Source organism: Sardina pilchardus, chromosome 18 (assembly GCF_963854185.1).
Source record: "Sardina pilchardus chromosome 18, fSarPil1.1, whole genome shotgun sequence".
Taxonomy (NCBI): domain Eukaryota; kingdom Metazoa; phylum Chordata; class Actinopteri; order Clupeiformes; family Clupeidae; genus Sardina; species Sardina pilchardus.
Genome location: NC_085011.1, coordinates 18,649,013 through 18,671,932, shown reverse-complemented (window position 1 = coordinate 18,671,932; position 22,920 = coordinate 18,649,013). Strand labels below are relative to the sequence as shown.

The 22,920-nt window shown below is 49.3% G+C and overlaps 1 protein-coding gene across 1 annotated transcript in view; it reads right to left on the bottom strand.

Annotated features, from left to right (window-relative positions):
• Nucleotides 1-22,920, bottom strand: part of ttc27 (tetratricopeptide repeat domain 27) — a 119,618-nt gene that overhangs the window by 80,518 nt on the left and 16,180 nt on the right. The window contains 2 exon segments of the mRNA XM_062519740.1: nucleotides 13,102-13,244; nucleotides 13,430-13,594. Coding sequence (XP_062375724.1) covers nucleotides 13,102-13,244; nucleotides 13,430-13,594 — 308 coding nt within the window.

Here is a 22,920-nt window from a genome sequence, read left to right as displayed (position 1 = left end):
AATTGCCTTGTTGCTTTGCATTTTCACTTCGGTTTAAATGAACAAACATCATTCAAATGTAAAGCTATAAGGAAAAAGTCCACCAGGACCTTTAAATGTAAAGCTATAAGGAAAAAGTCCACCAGGACCTTTCGCTTCTATAGATGTCAAATTTTAACCCACTTCGTGCTATATGCGCAACATAACACTAGTCTCGCTTAATTAGCCTTTACAAGAACATTATCCTTCACAACACTTTAATTAGGGCAGCTTTAGCCACAGACCTTCAGCTATCTTCAGTAGGATACCCACTGTATGTGTATGGAACGGTCTAGTGACGCATTTCATAGATGCACTTTCTCAGTAGAATCAAATCTACAGCACATGTTCTACTTAACTGACTTCTAATGCATATAAGAAATAAATAGCAAAAAATCCACGGCATGACCCACTGAAAAGTCAAATAGCATGGAACTGACAGGTATTGGTCTTTGTTTTTACAAAAACACAACAACCTAATAACAAATATCATGCTGATAGCTTTTGCTCATCTCAAAGATAATGTAGCCAGGGTATTTTATCAGTCCAGTTGCAGTAGGCCTAGAAATATAGATGAACACGGATGTTCTTAGCAGCCCTGGTTTCCTATTTTAGCTTCCTTTCATCAAAAACCACAAGAAATCTCATCTTACAATAGTTTCTGTCATTGGAATGCAATGTTCAATACAAAGGTTGTTATAAAATGACATTCTTAAGACAGGATAACGACAGGTACGTACACCGTACACACACACACACACACACACACACACACACACAGTAAAGTGCGTCAACATATACACTTAATAAAAATCCATTCAACACATTCATTGCAAATGTATACACACTAGGGCTGGGACAACGCATCGACTTAACCGATTAGTTCGACGCAAAAAATACGTCGGTTCAAAATATGCGAATCGACACGTCGTCAAAATCAAAACAAGGTTGGCGGCAACGTGAGTGACTCCTCAGAATTTCAAAAGTGCAAGGCACTGCAGCACGCACTCGTTCCTCTACTGCGTTTCTCTAACTATGGGCCGCGGACGGAGCTGCACCGGTCCGCAATGTAGAGAGACTGCTGGTCTGTGAGGCGTGCAGTGAAATTAGGCTCAGTGCTTCACCTGATAATTTGCTGCGCAATTGATGAAGCAAACGCGGCCCGACAGAAAAAGAAAACAAAAGTTTCAGCAATCAGGAAGAAATACTTGCTAATTCGATGTGAATAAACATACAGCAACACAATGAAGTGTTGGTATGAGCGTTCATTGAATGTGCGTGTTTGCGCGACAGAAACTGAAACTAATCGATAACGTTGGTGGCAAGTTCTGTTCAACCTGCTGTTTAATTATTTAACGACATTTAATAGAACAACGTGGATTCTTGATACAGAGCAGAGTATAGTTCAGTCAAATTTGAGTATGGTCAAAAGATTGTAGCCTTAGTCTTTCATCTAAAAATCTCCAGATCAGTGATTTACGCCTATCTAAAAGTTTCAGCAATCAGGAAGAAATACTTGCTAATTCGATGTGAATAAACATACAGCAACACAATGAAGTGTTGGTATGAGCGTTCATTGAATGCATGCATGTGCGTGTTTGCGCGACAGAAACTGAAACTAATCGATAACGTTGGTGGCAAGTTCTGTTCAACCTGCTGTTTAATTATTTAACGACATTTAATAGAACAACGTGGATTCTTGATACAGAGCAATAATACATAGACTAAAGTTGGTATACGTGTTTCCTGAATCCTTACATTCAGAGATTCAAATGGAATTTCATTAAAAAGCATATCAATTTCGTCTCCATTTGCCTACCAGAGTTTGATGCTTGCATGAGGGAAACATCCCAAAACAATAGCACCCATATTATTGCTGTTGTTTTCAGAAGTAGGCTACTGTATTTATCATGCAACCATGCAAAAGCTATTGTAATCTTACATTACTAAAGCAGGTCTGATTTTTTCACAAACTTTTTGTGAACAATATTAGCATTTAAAACATTGACTGCTTTGAAGTGAAAGTACACTTAATACAGCATAATAATAATAATTATAATAATAATCATCATAATGATGATTTGATGGGGGTATACAGTATGTGTATGGGCCCTATGGCTCCAAAGTCCCAAAGACTTAAAATAAGCCTACTTAACTTGTCATTTTATTGATGACAGTTGGGATCTTGTCCCCTTCAATTTGACAGCACTCCCAGTGTTTTCAAGGCTTCAAGGTTTTATTGAATGCTACCTCTGACTTAGAATGCATTACTTTGCACTTGCATAGTCTTTCATTTTGGAATTTTAAGAGCAATAAACATACATTGCAATGTTTTATTTCATTCAGATATGTAAATCAACATGTATATATTGCAATTAGTCAATTAGTGGGGAGATAATCGATAATCGAATCGAATCGAAATCGAATCGAACTGAAAAAATGAATCGTTAGATTAATCGATGCATCGAAAAAATAATCGCTAGATTAATCGTTTAAAAAATAATCGTTTATCCCAGCCCTAATACACACACACACACACACACACACACACACACACACACACACACACACACACACACACACACACACACACACACACACACACACACACACACACACACACACACACACACACACACACACACACACACACACACACACACACACACACACACACACACACACGGCTCCTGTTTCACTGCAGCTATGTGCTTACAATGATCCAGGCCATAATTGAACTCCCACCTGCCACCCCGGCACAACCTCTCTCCAGCCTTAATTAGGGACATTAACGGGCACGGTGGAACACCGATGAACCATGTTAATGTACGGTGGCCTTGGAGGTCCAGTGCCTCGAAAGAGCCCGCGGTGTTTATGGAAATGGGCTTCGGATGGAAATGGAAAGAAAAGAGACGAGAAAGAGAGAGAGAGAGAGAGAGAGAGAGAGAGAAAGAGAGAGAGAGAGAGAGAGAAAGGCTTTAGTACTGGCAAGGATAGAGAGGGGGATTTTAAAATCGGAGAAAGAATAAAGGAAAAGATTTGAGACTAATTACTGAGGCACTTTCCTGGCCTCTGTATTCCTCCTGTGCCCGGGGCATTCAAGGAAACGAGGAGGAGAAAAAATAGAAATAAAAAAAACCCTCTTAATCGTACAGAGGTGAGCCGAAGCCCATGGGGACGATAAAAAGAGAGCTATTAAAAAAATCAGATGAAACCTCAGCCTGCCCAACTCCCAGTTAAATAGAAAACACCCACCAGTGTGAGAGAGAGAGAGAGAGAGAGAGAGAAAGAGAGAGAGAGAGAGAGAGAGAGGCAAAATGGAGGAGAATGAGAGATGAGTGCATATATGAGCGGGGGAGAGGGAGCCAAAGACACGGAGAGCAAGAACGACGGAGGAGAAAGGCCTACAAAAGAAACCGCCGCCTTTCCCCTAAAGCCCGAAATGAAAAGTGAAAAATTCCCTCAACATTTCTCCCCGGCTCGGTCGGAAATGTTACATGAAGCCGGACCGTCATCAATTACCCTCCCAGCCCACTCCGTCACACTCCGACTCGGCTCCCCTCCACTGAGCTGAGCTGAGAGCATGGGATGCAGGGGGGGGGGGGGGGGGGGCACGCGTCCGCTGGAGATCTTTCACTAATCATGCATTATTGCCCTTATTACACACCGACACGTCTCCTTAGGGCAGCACGGCGCAGGGGCTCTTAGGAGCGAGGGAGCGAGCGAGCGAGGGAGGGAGGGATGGAGAGCAGGGCGGGAGACCTCCTGATGTGAATAAAGCCAAAGCTCTGAATCACCTGCTGTTCTCACAAAACACACACACACACACACACACACACACACACACACACACACACACACACACACACACACACACACACACACACACACACACACACACACACACACACACACACACACACACACACACACACACACACACACACACACACACACACACACACACACACACACACACACACACACACACATCAATTTCCCTTTGGGGGTGAAAAGCATATCTATCTATCTATCTCCATACATATTCCCCCGACACATCCATTCACATTCAATACACATTCAGCTATCCCCCCAAGACACCATGGCTTGGGTAAACACTGCAACCGCACGCGTTAACACAATCAATAATACATTACAGAGGCTCTACTTTCGCTACAATGACTATATACTACGTGGTCATCCACGGACCCTTTAAACGTCCAGTCAGTTTTCGATCAGATGGACAGAAAGAGGGGAAGGGACAGTCATGGCCACAGGTGGATTCAGGCTGCAGAGCTGATCACTGACAACACAAGGTAGGCAAGTCCACTTCACCACCTAAGCACACACAGGCACGCATACGCACACACACACACACACACACACACACACCACATAAGCAGAAAACATACACATCACAAACACACACCTCCCTGCAGAACGCTAGTTACGAATGTAACTGTGGTTATGTGAGTAGTGGATGACCGCCAGGGCAGTCTCTTATAGTGGATATATCTCTGTTGCGCCAGCCACAGACCGAGAGTTGTATACCAAAAGCGTCACTCCGTGACACGGCGTGTGACGACACAGAGAGTATATTAGCTCTCGTCACACGTCAGTCTTCCTCAGGTAACTGGTCTCTTCTCGCATACTCCGAGTGACCAGAAACCCTGGCGGTCATCCACTACTCACATAACCACAGTTACATTCGTAACTAGCGTTATGTTTCGTAGTTCCTGACCGCCAGGGCAGTCTCTTATAGTGGATGAAGAATACCACAACGTCACGAGGAGTGACTCAGATTGAACCCACATCCGCTGAAGACAGCACCGCGGAAGCTAGGCAGGGTGTAGATGCCACATTAACATTGTAGAAGCGGCTAAAGGTGCATGGGGACGACCATGTTGCGGCCGCACAAATGTCTGACAAAGGGATCCCCCTGAGGGCTGCCCAGGAAGCTGCCACGCCCCTGACTGAATGCCCTGTCACAGGTTCCGGCACAGCACGATTAACATGCTTGTAGGCTGACTCTATCACCTCAATGAACCAGTGCGAGAGCCTCTGTTTAGAGAGTGGCATTCCTCGCTTGGCCTCAGAAAAACAAACAAACAGCTGGTCTGAGTGGCGAATCTCAGCAGTAGCGGTAACATAACACCTCAGCGCTCTAACAGGGCACAGCAGGAGCTGTCTAGGGTCACTGCTGTCTGTGTAGGCTGATAGCTCAATGGACTGGTTGATAAACCCAGGTGAGAGAACCTTGGGTAAGAATGTAGGGTTAGGCCTGAGCCTCACACTTGAATCATCCAAACCCCAGTGAAGACACAAAGGGCTGACCGATAGTGCATGCAGTTCACAGGCACGCTTGGCCGATGACACTGCCAGAAGAAAAGATGACTTTAAGGACAACCATTTAAGAGAAGCCTGGTCAAGGGGCTCAAATGGTCTACCACAAAGAAAGTCCAGGACAGTGGGAAGATCCCAGGGCGGCGGCCTATTCATTCTAGGTGGCCTCAGCCTCCTCGCCCCTTTAAGGAAGGCGGTCATCAGGCGATGTGAGCCCAGGGATGATCCATCAATCAAGGCACGATAGCAAGACAGTGCGGCTACGTACACTTTCAATGTGGATGGAGATTTCCCAGATTCAAAAAGCGATTGAAGGAATTCTAACACTGATTCAACAGAACAGGACAGCGGGTCCCTGTGATGATCCTTACACCATTTCTGGAAAAATTTCCGTACATTGCACGAGTCGACGGTGCCCTTGCATTGAGGATCGTGAGTCTGACCTCAGGTGTGCATGATATCAACTGTGGGTTGGCCCCAGGGGCCACAACCATAACTGGAGGAACCCCGGTCGTGGGTGCCATATCTGCCCCCCTAGTTGTGAGAGGAGATCTGTTCTCACAGGAAGCTCCCAGGGTGTCCCCTGCTGGAGAGACAGTAGCAGGGGAAACCAAACCCGTGACGGCCAACGAGGGGCTACCAGGAGAACTCTGTGGCCCTCCTTCTGGACCCGGTCCAGCAGGGCGTGTATGAGAGGAATTGGCGGGAAGGCATAGAGTAGCCTGTCCGGCCAGCTGTGAGCTAAGGCATCCTGTCCCAGTGGACTGTCCTGCTCCCGCTCTGAAAACCAAAGACGGCAATGAGTTGTACCTGCGGAGGCGAAAAGGTCCACTTGTGCCTCGCCAAACAAACTCCATATTCGCTGCACCACCTCTGGGTGAAGCCTCCAGTGGCCAGGGTGCAAGGCGCGGCGGGATAAAGCATCCGCTATGCCGTTGTCCACACCCGCCAGGTGTATTGCTTTTAGTGAAAGGAACTTGGGGTGAGCCCACGACCACAATTCCTGAGTTAGTGTCAGGAGGGCTCTTGATCTGGTGCCTCCATAGTGGTTCACATGGAACACAGTGGACAGGTTGTCGGAACGGACTAGCACGTGTCTGTCCTTCAACACTGGCAGAAAATGTTCCAGTGCCAGTCGGACAGCATGCAATTCGAGCAGGTTGATGTGCTCTTGTGCCATGGACGATGACCATTCGCCCCGCACCCCCATGTGGCGCCAGACTGCGCCCCACCCAGTCTTGGACGCATCGGTTGTCAGCACTTCCCTGCGTGATGGAAGCCGTCCCATGGCTACTCCTGACGAGAGAAAATCCGTCAGCTGCCATCTCCGCAGGGCTGTCAAGCACTCGTGGGATATTCGCACTGGTGTGCGCCTGTGGCGTACAGGGTCCAGCCCCAGCTACCTTAGCCACATCTGAAAGGGCCTGATATGCAGTCTCCCCAGTGCTATCACCTGTGCTGCGGCTGTCAGTAGGCCCTGAAGCTGCAGTAACATTAGATAAGGCACCTGTGTACCCAACTTCAAGCGCCTGATGAAGGCAAGGATCGCTTGGACTCGATCTTGGGGTAGGCAGGCTATCATCATGTGGGAATCTAACCCCATCCCAATGAACCTCACAGACTGTGTCGGTGTCAAGTTGCTCTTTTCCCTGTTCACAGTGAGGCCCAATGCCTGGACGTGAGTAAGCAGTTTGCGCGTGTCCAAGACGGCCTGCTCCCTGCTTGGTGCACACACGAGCCAATCGTCCAGGTAAGGTAGGATTTTGAGGCCCTGGGACATGAGCGGTGACAGGGCTGCCTGCATACATCTGGTAAATATTCGGGGGGCCAGTGAGAGCCCAAATGGGAGGACCCTGAATTGGTAGATGGCCCCCTGGAATGCAAAGCGAAGAAACCTTCTGTGCTCTGGTGTGATGGGGACATGAAAATACGCGTCCTTCAGGTCGACCAGTGTGAACCACTCTCCTTCGCGAACACTGCAGAGAACGTCTGCAGGACGCAACATGCGAAAAGGAAGAACTTTCAAGAATTTGTTCAACTGCCGGAGGTCTAGGATTGGTCTCTGGCCACCATCTTTCTTTGGAACTAAATAAATTGAATAAAAGCCCTCTTTGTGAACATGAGGGTGAACAACTTCTATTGCGCCTCGATCCAAAAGGGAGATTATCTCCTTGGAGAGGACTAATGCTCGCCTTGGGTCTCGAACAACAGTGACCCTTGGCTGTGAGCTGAGGGGTGGCCGGTGACGGAACTGCAGTCTGTACCCCTCTGCCATTGTGCGCACGACCCAAAGGTCTCTTGCGGACTTCTGCCAGTACGACAGCTGCTGGGCAGATAAGAACCCTGTCACCGGCCGGGGCCTGTCAGCGCCGAGCCCCTCCTGGCCTAGCATGAAAGGGGGGGGCGCTGTGCAGGGCGCCTGCGTTGCGCCTGAGTAGGTGGCCTCGCTAGATGTTCCTGGGGGCCAAACGAGGGACCAGGGTGCTGCTGGTGCCTGTTGTCCCTCGGTTGGGAGGTGTGGGGGGGCCTGGGGTGGCCAAAGCGTGGATTCGGAGGCGCTGGGGCCCGAAAATGAAAGGGCCTGTGCGCGCCTGCTTGCTGACGCGATTCAGATAAGGAAGCGCGGCGATCTAATGCGTCCTTCACGGCAGGTCCAAAGACATGGCCGGGGACCAGTGGCAACGCCCGAAGTGTGGCCCTGCACGTCTCCGGCAAGGGGGTTTGTGCTAGCCAAACCTGGCGGCGGCCACGCACAAAGGTGGCTACAAGTCTCCCCATGTCCTGGGCTATGTGGCCCATTGTCTGAAGCGCAGTGTTCAGTAGCTCATCTGGGGCGGCCTCAGCAGTAGCGCCTGGCAGTGAGGCTCGCAAGGCAAGCAGAAGTTGAGCCAAAGAGTTAGACAGCCGCCCAACCCGTGTGGCTGTGTTGTGAGCTTTGATGAACAGCTCATCTGTACGTCTGCACTCGGCACTAGGGCAGCGTGGATCTGGACACAGTGCTTCGTCTGGCGAAACCACCAGTGCTGCAATGCAAGGGTCCACTGCTGGCATATTTGCCAGGCCATGACCTCCAGCACCGGTCATGGCTGACAGTGTGCGCACAGCTGGGCTCACACGAGTTCTTTGTGCATCAGCTGCAAAGGCTGCTGAAAATTCTGCAACAAAGTCCTTACAAATGGGTACAGAGAAGTCATCATTTGTGGTTGCTTTCTTAAAGAATGCACTGGGTTCTGCTGTTTGAGCAGGCGGCGTGTCTAGGGCCAACCTAGCTAAAGCCAGCTTCATAGTGCTCTGCAGGGGGACCATGGGGCCACCCCCAGCATATGCAGAAGTCAGGGAATCCTCACTAAGGCCCTGGGACCGTGTGGCAGGTTCTATGCCATCAGGGGGCGCTGATCCCAGTGCTGAGTTCTCAGTGTGTGGAGGGCCATGTTGAAACACAGCATTTGATGCAGCTGTGAAGAGGACATCATAGTCATCATCTGTTTCAGATGGGGAATGTTCATGTATGTCAAGTGAGGTATCGAGGGCGGGACCCTTAGTCAGTGACATTAACATAGATTTTATTTGTTCCATATCAGATGAAAGAGATTCCACCTGCTGGGCCAAACCAGAAGTGGACTTTTTCTTTTTATGGGCCACCGTGTGGTTGTCTGCAGAGTGGCGTTTCATAGTCTGTCTACCTGTGGTAGCAGGCAGTGCTGCTGCACACCCTGCACCCAGGCCTGCCAGCCTAGCCTGTCTCTGTGCAAGTGACATTATTGCACAGTTCATGCACGGGTTAATGAGAGCCTCCCGGAGGTGGTCTAGCCCAAGACAGGATGGGCAGAGATCATGACCATCGTAAGGTTCCAGTGTCGTGGGACACTGTGTACACAGTACGGATTCAAACATGGTCGCAAATGCAATAGCGCCAATTAAGGTTGTGCTCAAGGCCGATTAGCACAACAGCGGAAGAGTTGCTGAATTGACTATCCTTACTACAGTGACGTTTTAGCAGAGCTAGCGATCGCTGTAAACCTTCATTACTTACCAAACACTAATTGAATTATCAGAATCTATGGCTAACCTACCGAGCTAGCTCAAGGCAGTGTTGCTGAAGTTAGTTGACTAGCCTACCGAGCGGGGCTCAAGGCGAGGCGTTCGTGTAGGGTGTGTTGACGTGAGCTAGCCGATTACCGAGCGGGGCTCAAGGTAAGGCCGCTGTGACTGTGGTTGACTGGGACAAGTGGTTACCGAGCTGGGCTCAAGGTAAATTGTCGTGTTTGTGCTTGAGACTGGGGCTAGCCTGTGACCGAGCTAGGCTCAAGGCGAGGCTGCCGTGCTTGTGTACAGTTCGTGGTCTCGCTAGCCAGTCGCCGAGCGTGGCTCAAGGTGAGGCTGCGTTTCTTCACTCGAAAAAGAGTTAGTTCAACCGAGCAAGCTCCAGGTTAAACAACACGTAGGTCATCAATGCAAGTAAGCAATCAATCCAGCTTATTATCCGAGAGTGTAGTCTGAACAGCCCGTGGAGGACGAAAAACTCCGTAGCTCCGACAAAGTCACCAGGCTGCGTAGAACAACAATCGTCTGATAAACGGCGAGAAGAGATAAGAGATAAGAGGAAGACTGACGTGTGACGAGAGCTAATATACTCTCTGTGTCGTCACACGCCGTGTCACGGAGTGACGCTTTTGGTATACAACTCTCGGTCTGTGGCTGGCGCAACAGAGATATATCCACTATAAGAGACTGCCCTGGCGGTCAGGAACTACGAAACATAACACCACATTACTAGCAGTGTGGCGCGTCAACCAAATGTAATGTAATACAACACAGGGGTCAAGCTGCTTATGACTATGTTCTTGGCACCTCACAAAGTGCCTGAACACACTGACAAGGCGTGCCCCTGGTGTATCACTGTGTTCTTATTTATATGCAAGCATAAGGTTTCTGTGTGTGTGTGTGTGTGTGTGTGTGTGTGTACTTATGTGTATTTGTGTGTGTGTGTGTGTGTGTGTGTGTGTGTGTGTGTGTGTGTGTGTGTGTGTGTGTGTGTGTGTGTGTGCATGTCTAAGTAGCTGTCTGTGTGTGTGCATAAGCATGTGTGTGAGTGCAAGCTAGTGTGCTGGAGAGAGAGTATGATGTGTTACATGTACTGTAACCACCACTCTCACTCTCTGTCTGTGCTTGTGCTTGTGCTTGTGCTTGTGTGTGTGTGTTTGCTTGTGTGTTTGCTTGTGTGTGTGTGTACTGGGCAGCCCAGCAGATGTGAGACTCCCTGCAGCTCCGCTGTTCTAGCCAGCACGTTCTTAATCACTCTAACAGGGGAGAACCCGGGCAGGCGAGAACATGATGGACAGCCGGACTGGGTTCCGCCAGGCCGGTTCTCCCAGACATCCCCCCGTCCGCGGGGAGACATGGATCATGTCGAGGTGTGTCTGAATCCACCGGTGTGTCTGTGCATGAAAATATTTCAACTTCATGCCACTGTCACCGCAGGCATCACTCCGAGCGCTTCAGTCAGTCCCCACCAGCATTCCTCACAAAGGTCACGGCTGAAGCTCAAATCCACTGCAGCGCACACAAGTTTACTGTTTAGATGATAACTATGAAAATATATTGCGTGAGGCCGCGTCCAAAGTAAATGTGAAATGAACCCACACAACCCTGCAGCTCTGTTCAGTTCGGGAGTGTTCTTTCACAGGCAAATGTAGTCTACATTTATAATACAAATGAATGTGTGACCTTCTTCTGGTAATTACATGATGGTTGGATATTTTAGAACATCACTGACGTTGTGTGCCAGCTAATCTGAATTCATGCACCACTTCCTCTCAATCCCTCAGCGGACGTGCACCGTGGTCCTCCACACAAGTCCCTTATTGGGCGTGGTGAACCCGTGGTGAAGGCGTGGTGAAGGCGTGCTGAAGGCGTGGTGAAGGCGTGGTAGTGTCGCCACATGGCTGGCCAGGGTTCCATTCCCTAACATCCGACTCGCAGCAAGGGCAGTGAGGGCTTGTGTGAAACATCCCACACCTGGACCCTTACACAAACACACACACACACACACACACACACACACACACACACACACCACTCGTATACACAGTCATTACACATTTAACACACATGGCCATGTAGTAGAGATGCGCGGATAGCGGTTACAGCCACGGACTCCGCGGTTAAACCGCAGATCGGGCGGATGACCTTACAAAAAATAATATTTTAATTAGATTCGGGCGGGTGGCGGTTGAACCGATCAAATGAAAAAAATATATATAAGCTACATTGTTAAACACTGTTACTTACATGCGATGAAAACATGCACACTTTTCTCATCAGGCAGTAATTTGGTCTAGCCTAGTTGTGTCTATGCAGTGCATGCTGCTTTGTTTACTATCAGAGATGGCAACGCCGCCAGTGAATGTGCGTGACAAACTCAAAGGTAACAACAAGTTTAAATTAAGTTGCCAGTGGTAGCCTATGTTTTCGTCTGCAGTGTGCAATAAGAAAGTAGAAGTTTATAACTTTTATGTAAGGCCTGCTGATATGGATTGCACTGTCTGCCTGGAAAAGACGTGCACTCGTGCAATCAAAACTAACGGGAGTCTTCAGAACAGGCAGGCTCCTCCTAGTCGTCACCCTGACCAGCTGCATAGAGTTAATTGGCCTGTAATGCGAATGGCTTGTTGTTATTCTATTCGGACTTTCTTTTTGTATAAAGAATAAAGTGTAATTGCCATTAATTAGACTAAATAGCTGCATCTTTCTAGAACAAGAGCTTTCTCGCGTCGCATCAGCGTCTTGGATCACCCAGACCTTTAAACAAATAGCGGATGGTGGGCGGGTGCGGTTCTGAAAAAAAACATAAAACATAGGTGCGGATGGATGGCGGACGGATGATGAGTTGTATGATGCGGTTGCGGATAGAATAATAGTCCATCCGCGCATCTCTACCATGTAGACACACAGATTCATAAAACACACGCACACACTCACGCAGGCACGCACACACGCACGCAAATTAAACCGAATTTTGCAAAAACCCGAGCTCTTACACCAACACGCACAATCACACAAAACCCACATCCCACCTATCTCCCAGGGCCCAGCGCTGCCATATGGAAGTGGCATAGTGACCTGACCACTCTCTGAGTCTGTCCACACACACATCAATCACTTTTTAATATCATCCCACCCTGGCCTGCACCTCCGTGCCAAAAGCTTTAATCTCCATCTTGGCGCGGCCGCTCGATTTCTGACGCCCGCGGCTTTTGCCAAACACAAATTTAGCAATTTCTCTCTCGAAATACGGCAAATGGTTTTTAAAGCCCGTAAATCTGAAGGAGGCCGGGGAGACGGGGCAGATAGAGGACGTTCCAAAAGGAATCTCAATCTGTCCTCTCCTCGCGGCCCGGGGGGGCTCCGAAAAGCACAAGACTCTGGATCCCGCGGACGCCAGCGCAGCACGGACACTGGATGTTCCGGACGGGAGAGAGAGAGAGCCGTGAGAGCCAGCAGCGACTCGAGAGTGTGCAATAAACTCGCCCCGTGCTCTTCCAAAGTGTGAGGGGGGGGGGTGGAGGAGAGGAGGCTGTTTGAGTCTTAGGGACACTGCTGAGTTGCATTTACATTTAACCCAAGAGGAAAGGTCACCCCCTGGTGGAGGTGTGGAGTACTGCGTAATACTTGCCCCCCACTGTCTCTGTGTGACCCTGCGAGTGTGTGTGTGTGTGTGTGTGTGTGTGTGTTACTGACCTTTGGCAGCAGACTGAGCGGGGTGGGGGATGGGGTGGCTTCGCTCTCCGCCTCTGGAACCGCTGCCTCCTCCTTGCGCCTCACGTCCAGGATGAGCTGGGCCAGGAAGTCCTGCTGATAGCGCGTCCGCTTACCCAACGCACCTGGACACAGGTGGAACTTTTCACTTCACACTCCGACTGATAACGCTTTCACTAACGTGCCACAACTCTAAACAGTAAACGTGCTAATGGCCTTCTGCATCAGCGACTCAGCATCTGTCTGCGTTAAGAGTTAAGAGAACTTTCTAGCTTCTCATCGGTATTTGGTGTTATGTTAAGGAACGTACCGGTCATGTTGAGGTCGAGGCCGGCCAGTTCCCGCGCCTTGGAGAAGTTCTCTTTGGCCGGGCCGTACTCGTAGTAGGACAGGCAGGTGTAGCCGCACTCCAGGTGGAACTGGAGCGCCAGGTGCCTGTTGGTCCGCCCGGAGAAGAGGGCCTCGCACTGCGACACTGCAACACAAAGAGCGAGACCGGCGGAGGCACTTAGTGAGGGACGACGTCGAGCGCGCCAGGTGACGTCCGCGAAGCAGCGGCAGCGTTCCACCACCTGAGTTTGACATTCATGATTTTGCGGACACGCTTTCTTGGTTTTGCCCCCGCTTGTTGCGCATTTGCCTGTGCGGAGCCCCGGGCCGAGTACTGCAGGGGCGCTTGCGTGCGAGGTAGTGGAAAATGATAACACTGCTCAAAAGCCCCGTTCAGCCTCTTCAGGGGACGTGCTGCTCCACGTCGCCCAGGACTACATCGCACCCCAACTCTGACTCTGCCTCTGGCCTGGAGAAACTCCACTGTCCTCGGGGTGGGGAATAGCCAAGCAGAGAGGTGCAGGAGCACGGTGAGGAGGAGGAGGAGGAGGGAGAGGAGGAGGAGGAGGAAGAGGTGAAGAAAGGGGGGCGTTGAGCGCTTCTGGCTTTGCCCTTCGCCGGTTGTCTCTTGGCGTGCGATTATCGCCTCAGTTTGGTTGAAGGCCATGAGGCGAAGATTAACCATCCCATCTCACAACAGAGGAAGTGTGCATAATTCATGTCACGCATCACACACACACACACACACACACACACACACCTTCCACTCCAAAAATCCATGAGCTAGCTGGCGGAGTAGCTGAGTAGGGTTGACACGAGGCTGGTGTGCCTCCCTCAGCCGCCTGCAGCCATTTCACACCCAAACAGAGAGCGAGAGAGAGAGAGAGAGAGAGAACGAGTGAGCGAGCAAGAGAGAGAGAAAGAGAGAAAGACACAGAGAGAGCAAGAAAGAGAGAGAGAAGGAAAGAGAGAGCGAGAGCGAGCGCGAGATGAGTTGCTCAGGTCCGCACACACCAGGTGCTCTGGCACAGCAGCACGGCGGGGGCTGAACCCCCCCTGTCCTGTCAGCCAAGCCGTGAAATCCATCTTCTCATCGGGCCAACACAATGCACTGCTGGGATTTACCCACCATGCCTTTTCATTGTGATCAACCGCACAACAAAAAATTCAACAGACATGTATGTAGCATACAGACGATGCTTCACTAACATCCACTGCAATTTCGCCAGTGGGGATAAAATATTATGGGTGTTTTTTTTTTTTTTAAGGAATCTAATTCAAAAGAAGTGAAGAGCCAAACAAACTGTGCCTAATTGAATGCGCCACGGCACAGTTTGTTGCTAATTTAAAATTGTGATGACAGCACCATGTGGAGATTCACACTGGTCACCTCTTGACATGTTTACCACGCTCGTGCTGTTTGTTGTCTGGCGGAGAGCCACTTGCCCAGCCTCTTCGCCATCAGTGTCCAATTAGCAGCAGTGGTCGACGGACAAGATGGAGAACGACTGGACTGAGAGAGCCCCTCAGGGGGGAGTCTCAACCGGGGAGCTTGTGAGGGACCAATGTGGTCCGTCAAGATTGCAAACAAAAAGTGGTGCAAAAAATCACTGTCCTCAGTTTGAATTGCTAACATGTTATTTGCATTGATATAGATTCCTCAACAGCATGGTAGAGCTAAATGTGCATCAATGGAGAGGCATGTTGTTGAGACACCGCCGGCGTACAGAATTTGTACATTTCATTATTACATGGTACAAATCAGAGTGTGCTGTGTACTGTAAATCAATAAAAGCACAGTCCTCACAGCATATATTTCGGTGGGATGTAATGCAATCACATCGTCCCCATAAACCTTCAGCCTATTGGAATATCACACTGTAATCGGATCACGCACACTGTTACACACACACACGCACACAGCCCACATTAATTACAGCGGTTTGAGTTAACTTGTTTTCAGATGGGTGGGGGGTTGGAGCAAAAGCTTCACAGAGCCTGGTAGCCCCACTGCTGCATAGCTCCTGAACTCCCCTCACCACCCACAGAATGAGACAAAAAACCCAAACGAGCCAATAGCAGGTCCAAGCCTGGCTGTTCACTGTCTGGAAGGGCACTGGGGGATTGGCTTGTTAAGCCAAATGTCCAACAAAACTCCTTTTGCCCTTGACACGCTCGTAGCCGGCCCTCCGACTCCAATCTTCCCGTTAACCCAGCGGCTCTGCACCATGATGAACAACCCTGCTCACGGAACCCACTCACCCATGGGCGCCACGCGGGTCTGCCAGGGCTGATGGGTAATTTCCAGGGAGCCATGCATGGGTTCAGCCTCATTGTGAATTTGCATTTTACTAAATGGCAGCGTATTGACTTCGGGGGCTCCAGAAAACGAATTACTAATTTAGAACCTTTGCTCTAATCGATTGGGGGAAATTATAATGGGGGGGGGGGGGGGGGGGGGGTAGTTATGATGCTGAAAGGCTTTTTGATTTTCACACGTAGCTTGTTTCAAAATGACGATGATTAGATTAATGGTATAACATTAACACTCGCAGACGCCAACTCCTCTGCAGAAGTGGAAAAAGAAAAAGGGGGAGGAATTGGAATCCATGAATGTAGTCGATAAGTATTATCGCCAACCTTACGAGGACGACAATATTCTTCAAACATGCAGCAAGTTGAAATGTATACGCAGGCCAATGCACATCAAGCGCCCCATCGGCTCTCGGACTACAGTGCTCTGGAGCCATCGATTAGTTTAGGTGTAGCCATTTCTCGGACATGGCGTGGCCCAATAAACTGGAGAGAGCAAGCATGAAGGGCACTTGCAGTCAATAGGACAGACACACACACACACACACACACACACACACACACACACACACAGGCTGTGACTGTGCTTTCACTGACAGCGCTCTCCATGCATCTCCTCCTTAACCAAACAGGATACTGCCTGGCCACGTTTATACTGCGTTTATTTAAAGCACGGTAACTGAACCTTACGTTTACTTTTCGGTTTATTTTTGGTAAAAACGAGCGAGCCATCCGTTTATTCAGACACAGTAGCATGGCAGGCACAAGCTCGGGGGCTTCAAGTCTGCATTCCTGAACATGTCTCACACAGCAGACCTGCGCAGCTCTCCGTGGGAGAACGTATGACCTTGACACATCATTTACCTTCACTCACAAGCAAATGTACGTCATTTACCGTAAAAGAACGTCAGCGTGAATGAGTAACGGACTGCCTAATGAAAGGTGCAACCATAGACACTCTCCATCATCCTAGCGAGAACCCCGCAAGTCTCTACAGGGTGGAAATCCCGGTTCCTGAACAGCTGCTATCGTCTTCACGTCGACCTCGCCGTGCACAAACTTCACAGACTTCATCTCCAGGTCTCATTAATGATGGTTGTGTAATAACCCACCAAGGAACATAATAAGCTAATAGTTCAATTTGCTTTTTATTATTTATGAAGGCAAAAAGTGGCTATTCCACCTGAATAGGCCTGAATTTCATTATTATACAGTATGACTGTGTTTTTAGGTGTGTGTGTGTGTGTGTGTGTGTGTGTGTGTGTGTGTGTGTGTGTGTGTGTGTGTGTATGTGTACGGTGAGCCTAGAGCCCTATGGTAAACAAATAACGTTTGCCCAGCGCTGATGGGGTGTTTCAGCATCGCGCCCACAGCACAGCAGCCTCCCCCCCCCTCCCCTGTGCCCCACTCCCCATGCGTCACCGTGCCAGCAGTGACAGATGGCAGCGCCAGTCGTGCCGAACGCTGGCAAAACGCGGAGGATTTTCACTGATAACAGCGGCGCGGTGAATATGTCTAACTGCACAAGCGGTTTAGCAGCCATTTAACACACACACACACACACACACACACAAAGAGAGAGACACACATTCGCCAAGGCAGTCTCGCCTTTTTCATTATTTGTTTTTTTATTTGTTTTCCTTTAAACAAGGGTGTTGAAAAACAGTGGTGCCCTTTCATCACAGCAAAAGCCAGGTGCATACACTGACACAGGGCCCATTTAACTCAAAGTCAATGATTCGCACAATAATGCACTCGACAAGGGGACCAGAACAAATACACTCCCACCCCACCTCAGAGGGTGAACCACAACACACTACGCCACGCTACAGAAGTCTGGGAGGGGGGGGGACTGGATAATTTCATGGGTGGCACTTTTCGAATTGACCTCGCTGAGGTGCCTTGCAATGCCTCCTCCTACGCCAGAAGAGTGCCCGAGCCTTGAATTTCACTCTATTAGCATCGACTACTCTCATTACTTCTTGGTTCACCAGCTGTCAAGCTGTGAGACTTGTGAAGCTTGGCGTGTGTGTATGCTTGTGTGTGTGTGTGTGTGTGTGTGTGTGTGTGTGTGTGTGTACTTGTGTATGTGTATGTACGTGTACGATGACTGACTAACATCTGTCTCAGTGAGACAAGCATTAATAATGCTTTCATGGGCAATAGAAATTCAGCTTTCTTCAGAGCGAATCACAGATGACAAGCAGGCAAAGGGGCAAGAGTGCACAAACGCAACAGTCATTTCAGGGGTGACCTGCGAATCTACCTCCTCAACTCCACACAGCAGGCAGACGGAGCAGCCGTTAAACTAATATTACCAACTGGGTAAAATAAACTGGAAATATTGGAGAATCGAGGGAGAGGACAAGCCATTCTTTCTCATTCTTTCTGCACAAAATACAAAGATGTGGGGGAGATGTTGGGTTTTTTTTGCTAGCAACAGCATCCGCACCACATCTGGGTCCAAGCCCACACAGGGACATGGGTTTAAATCCAACCCATGGCCATTTCTTGGTCCAACCCTATATCCTGCCAATTTCTGGGGTAGGCCCAAGCCTAAGACCAAATGGAACACAAGACCATTAGGGACTTCAAAGTGTCTGTGTTTGTGCAACAGGAAAATAGTGCATGCGCATTTATGTTTCCAAAGTATTAATAGTTTTGCATCTCTTGGTGCACACGAAACCACTCAATAACAGTGTTCAAACTAATATCTCAAAGTCTTAGAAATCTACAGCAAACACAGCTGTAGCAATCTTTTTCTAATAGGTCTACAGTTTTCTCTACCTCTCTAACCCTCATAATTGTTCGCTCCGCTACCTAAACAGCGATAGCTACCTAGCGTAAAGTACCATTGCTGATAATCTAATCAGATCTGATTCGCTGAAGCATGAAATAAACTAAACTCTGATTTTATTAGCGGGTCTTGAGTCGTTTCAATCCCAGGGAGCGATGACACTAATGGAAATGTGCAACTGAACTGCAAGGCACTCTGGGTAAACAAGTCCATCAAATGAATAAATAGCGCAAATGGATTCCTTTGTCACCTGACCCAGAGACAGTGCTTTAAAACTTGTATGTGCATGCAAAGATGAACATTTTAGTACAGGGAGGAGCACGTTGTCCTGGTGATGATTTTGGTATGGTACAGTATGATGGTATTGCGTGTTGACCTTAAACACAGTCAGGTCAGAGGTCAGAGGAAATATACATTATGTAGAAGCTAAGATAGGAGCTGGATCCTGTATAGGTGTTTGTGAGCAAATCCTGAGGAGATGACATTGTCTCCTTTCAGGGGTACAGCAGCTGGCTAGCTAGAGCCCGGAGACTGGATTGGGTGCGGACTTGGCACGAGGAGGGTAAAAATCACCAGAGGCAGAATGCCCACTCCACTCCTAAGGGCATTCCATCACCCAAGTCACCGCCTCTCACCTCCTGCCTCACTAAACATACTATCACCTAATTAACAAACAATGAGACGCACGAGGTGGGGAGAGGGAGGGAGGGAGAATCCATTTCAGAAGCCCCTTAGAGACACATCATTCATTCCCCTCTTGGCTCTGTACCTCAGGCAATCTGGAGCCCCCAACTAGCACAGAGGGAATGTGTGTGTGTGTGTGTGTGTGTGTGTGTGTGTGTGTGTGTGTGTGTGTGTGTGTGTGTGTGTGTGTGTGTGTGTGTGTGTGTGTGTGTGTGTGTGTGTGTGTGTGTGTGTGTGTGTGTGTGTGTGTGTGTGTGTGTGTGTGTGTGTGTGTGTGTGCACGCGTACGTCCTTCCCTCCCTGCTGACAGACCGAATGAGGTTCACTGTGGTGGTTCACCTGTTCTGTCAGCTGCTTCCTACCACCTCACCCCTCATTCTAATTCCTCTCCCGCTCCCTCTCTTTCATAGCATCCCTCTATCTTCTTCCCCTCTCTCTCTCCCTCTTTCATAGTATCCCTCCATGTCCTTCCTCCCTCTCTCTCTCTCCCCCTCTTTCATAGCATCCCTCCATCTCCTTCCTGAGCCCTTCCAATCACCTTCTGTCATCCTCTGCCACATCTTCCTCACTACCCTACAGCTTTTCTACCTTCCTTGAGGCCAGGGAGACATTTTCCAACGATCCGTCTGATTCTACCTGTCACTAACTGGGTGTGTGACACTAAGTGTGTGTGTGAATTGGTGAATGTGAGGGATTGAAGTCCCCGGAAGAGAGCAGAAATACTCTCTTTAGACAAAAGCCGTCCTTTCTCCAGTCCTTTAGACCACTGCAGGACTCTAAATATTCAAAGTGGGGATTCATTGCACTGCAGTGAGGGAAGAGGATTGCCTCATTGTTCGGCACTCAGGCAGGGAGAGGGTTGTGAAGGACGTGCTGAACGTATTTGTGTGTGTGTGTGTGTGTGTGTGTGGGGGGGGGGGGGGGGGGGGGGTACTGGAATAGCTGGAAACTCCCCCTCATCTGCAGAGGAACCAGTCCAACATGATGAAGCTCCAACAGAACAGCCCGCTGGATGAGGACGCCACATAAACTCCTCTAAACACGGCGGGGAATCACACAATGATCACAACCCTAATCAAATACACATGGTGTGGACGCACACACGTGTGTGTGTGTGTGTGTGTGTGTGTGTGTGTGTGTGTGTACATACAAGCTTTTGAGATGATTGTCTTTTGCCTGGCGCTATCCACGTGGGGGTTCTCGCTCTCCGAGGTGGCCGGGCGGGCAGGCGGAGAGTGATAGAGAGAGAGAGAGAGAGAGAGAGAGAGAGAGAGAGAAAGAGAAAGAGAAAGAGAGAGAAAGAGAGAGAGAGAGAGAGGGAAAGAGGGAGAGAGGGAGAGAGGGAGGAATGACGGAGGGAAAACTCTGACTCATGCGTCGTGTTTTCTCCAGGAATAATGAGCAGGAGCTGCGGCGGCCCTCCCGGGATGAGCCGATGAGGTGAGGCCGATCCCTGCTCCCCCACTTTTAAATTTAGAGCATCTCCCTGGAGCTCGGAGCGGAATACTCCTCGTCCACATGACAAACGAGGCACTCAAGAGCCTTCCCTCCGCTTTTGCTCCCTCCATCTCTCTTTCGCTCACCCGGCCCTCTCTCTCCCTTCTTCTTTCCCTCCTTCTCTCTTCTCCAGCTCCATCTTCTCTCTCAGCATCTATTTACGCCTTCCCTCTTCTCACGGCTCTCTCCATCTCTCTTTCACTCATCCTCCCCATCCTCTACTTTTCCTCCTTTTCTCCTCTTCTTCAGCTCCCATCTTCTCGCTCTCCATCCATTTTCACTTTCCTTCTTCCTTCAGCTCTCTCCATCTCTCTTTCCCTCCTTCTCTCCTCTTCAGCTTCATCTTCTCTCTCACCATCTATTTTTCGCCTTCTCTCTTCCTTCTGCTCTCTCCATCTCTCTCCCTCCTTCTCTCCTCTTCTTCAGCTCTATCCTCTATCTCTCCATCTATTTTTGCCTTCCCTCTTCTTTATTGCTCTCTCCCTCTCTTCGTGTTCTCCGGCTCCCAGAGCTTTTCCCCTCCAGAGCTCAGACAGGCAAGACAGCCCCCGAGGATGCCGCAGGAGAGAGGCGCGAGAGGAGAGACGAGGAGCACACACACCTCCGCAATATTTCCAACACCAATCCCGCCGTGGTGGAGGGTGCCTGTGAGGGAGCTCAAAACCCTGAGCTTTAGTGAAGCAGGGAAAGGGAGTGGAGGTGGAGGGGTACCGACAGCCTATACCAACCTCCCTAAAGCCAGCCACGAGAGCTTCGCCTCTTTGGGGAGACAAATATTGAGGTGCTGAAAAAATCCCTCTCGGGCGTATGTATCTATTGTTTGGGAGATTGGGTGTAGAAAGAAGCAAACAAAACAAAAAAGGGGGAGGGTGGGGGGCGCTGAGCTGCTCTTTCTCGGATGGTTGAGTGCAGCACAAAGACAAACCCGTGTCAGACAAATAAAAATAGCATCTTCCGACCAATCCGGTGGCAAACTCATGTCAAACCTTTTAAGAGTTCACCAGTGGCAATCAATGGATGATTAACCTGCGCAGAGGAGGCCGACGGAGACGGAAGGCTTCGGCTGACTGCTCCTCTCCCGGTTGCTTCCCATTGTCTGCGCCTGCCAGCAGCTGATGACTCATTCGCCATGTTTGTTCCGTCGTAAACGCATGTGTCCTTTAGCCAAGATTAATACCTGCCTTGCTTTTACAATGCAGAAGGCAATTACCCAACACAATGCCCGCCCGCACACGTGCACACACACACACTCTCTCTCTCTCACACACTTGGCCTGGGACTACCCCTACAATCATTCTGAGCAATTTCAGCCGACGGGAAGGGAAAAAAAGGCCACACCATTTCAGCTTGGCTGGACACATCGTATCGGAGTGTGTGTGTGTGTGTGTGTGTGTGTGAGATGTGTGTGTGTTTTCCAAAAGAGTTGCGACACCTGAGGAAAATAGACCAGGATCTTGTTTGTGTGACAGCCGAGCGGAACGAAACACACAAGACACACACACACCTAAAAAAGGGTGCGCTTCCTTCCAAGGTGTTAATGTGTTTTCAGCGGTAGGTCACTGGAAAGGTTAGCTATCAGGCGGGTGTCAGCCTGGAAAGATGTGGATGTCGTGTTTAAAGGAGGAGAGAAAGAGACAAGAGATCAAGAGATTACAGAGGAATCGGCCCTGAAATGAAACTCCTACAGCACCATCCCTCTCTCAACTCAATTCAATTGAGTTTTATAGTCATGATAAAAATACAATTTGTATTGCCAAAGCATATACATGTAAGTAGCGGTATGTAAAGAAAGAGAACAAAACATCATGCATTACTGCAATGGCGGTGTGTGTGTGTGTGTATGTGTTTATATATACAGTATGTACAGTACAGTGTGTGTGAGTTTGACTTTTTGTGTGCTTCATTTCTTTCTGTCTCTCTCACTGTCTGTCTGTCGGTCTGTCTCTCTCGCCCTCTCTCTGTCTCTCGCTCTTTCTCTCATTGAAACGGAATATCAGATGGTGAAGAACTAAACAAAAATAATCCAACGCTAACCTGACGTCCGTGTGCAGGACCTTGAGCGCAGGGGCCTTGGGAATGGTTTATGGGATGAGGGGCACATCCTCCAAACAAACGTGCTAATGGACCGACGGTGGACGGAATGTGTGCTTCTCGGAGTTTCGCTTTCCCCTCGTCTCGAG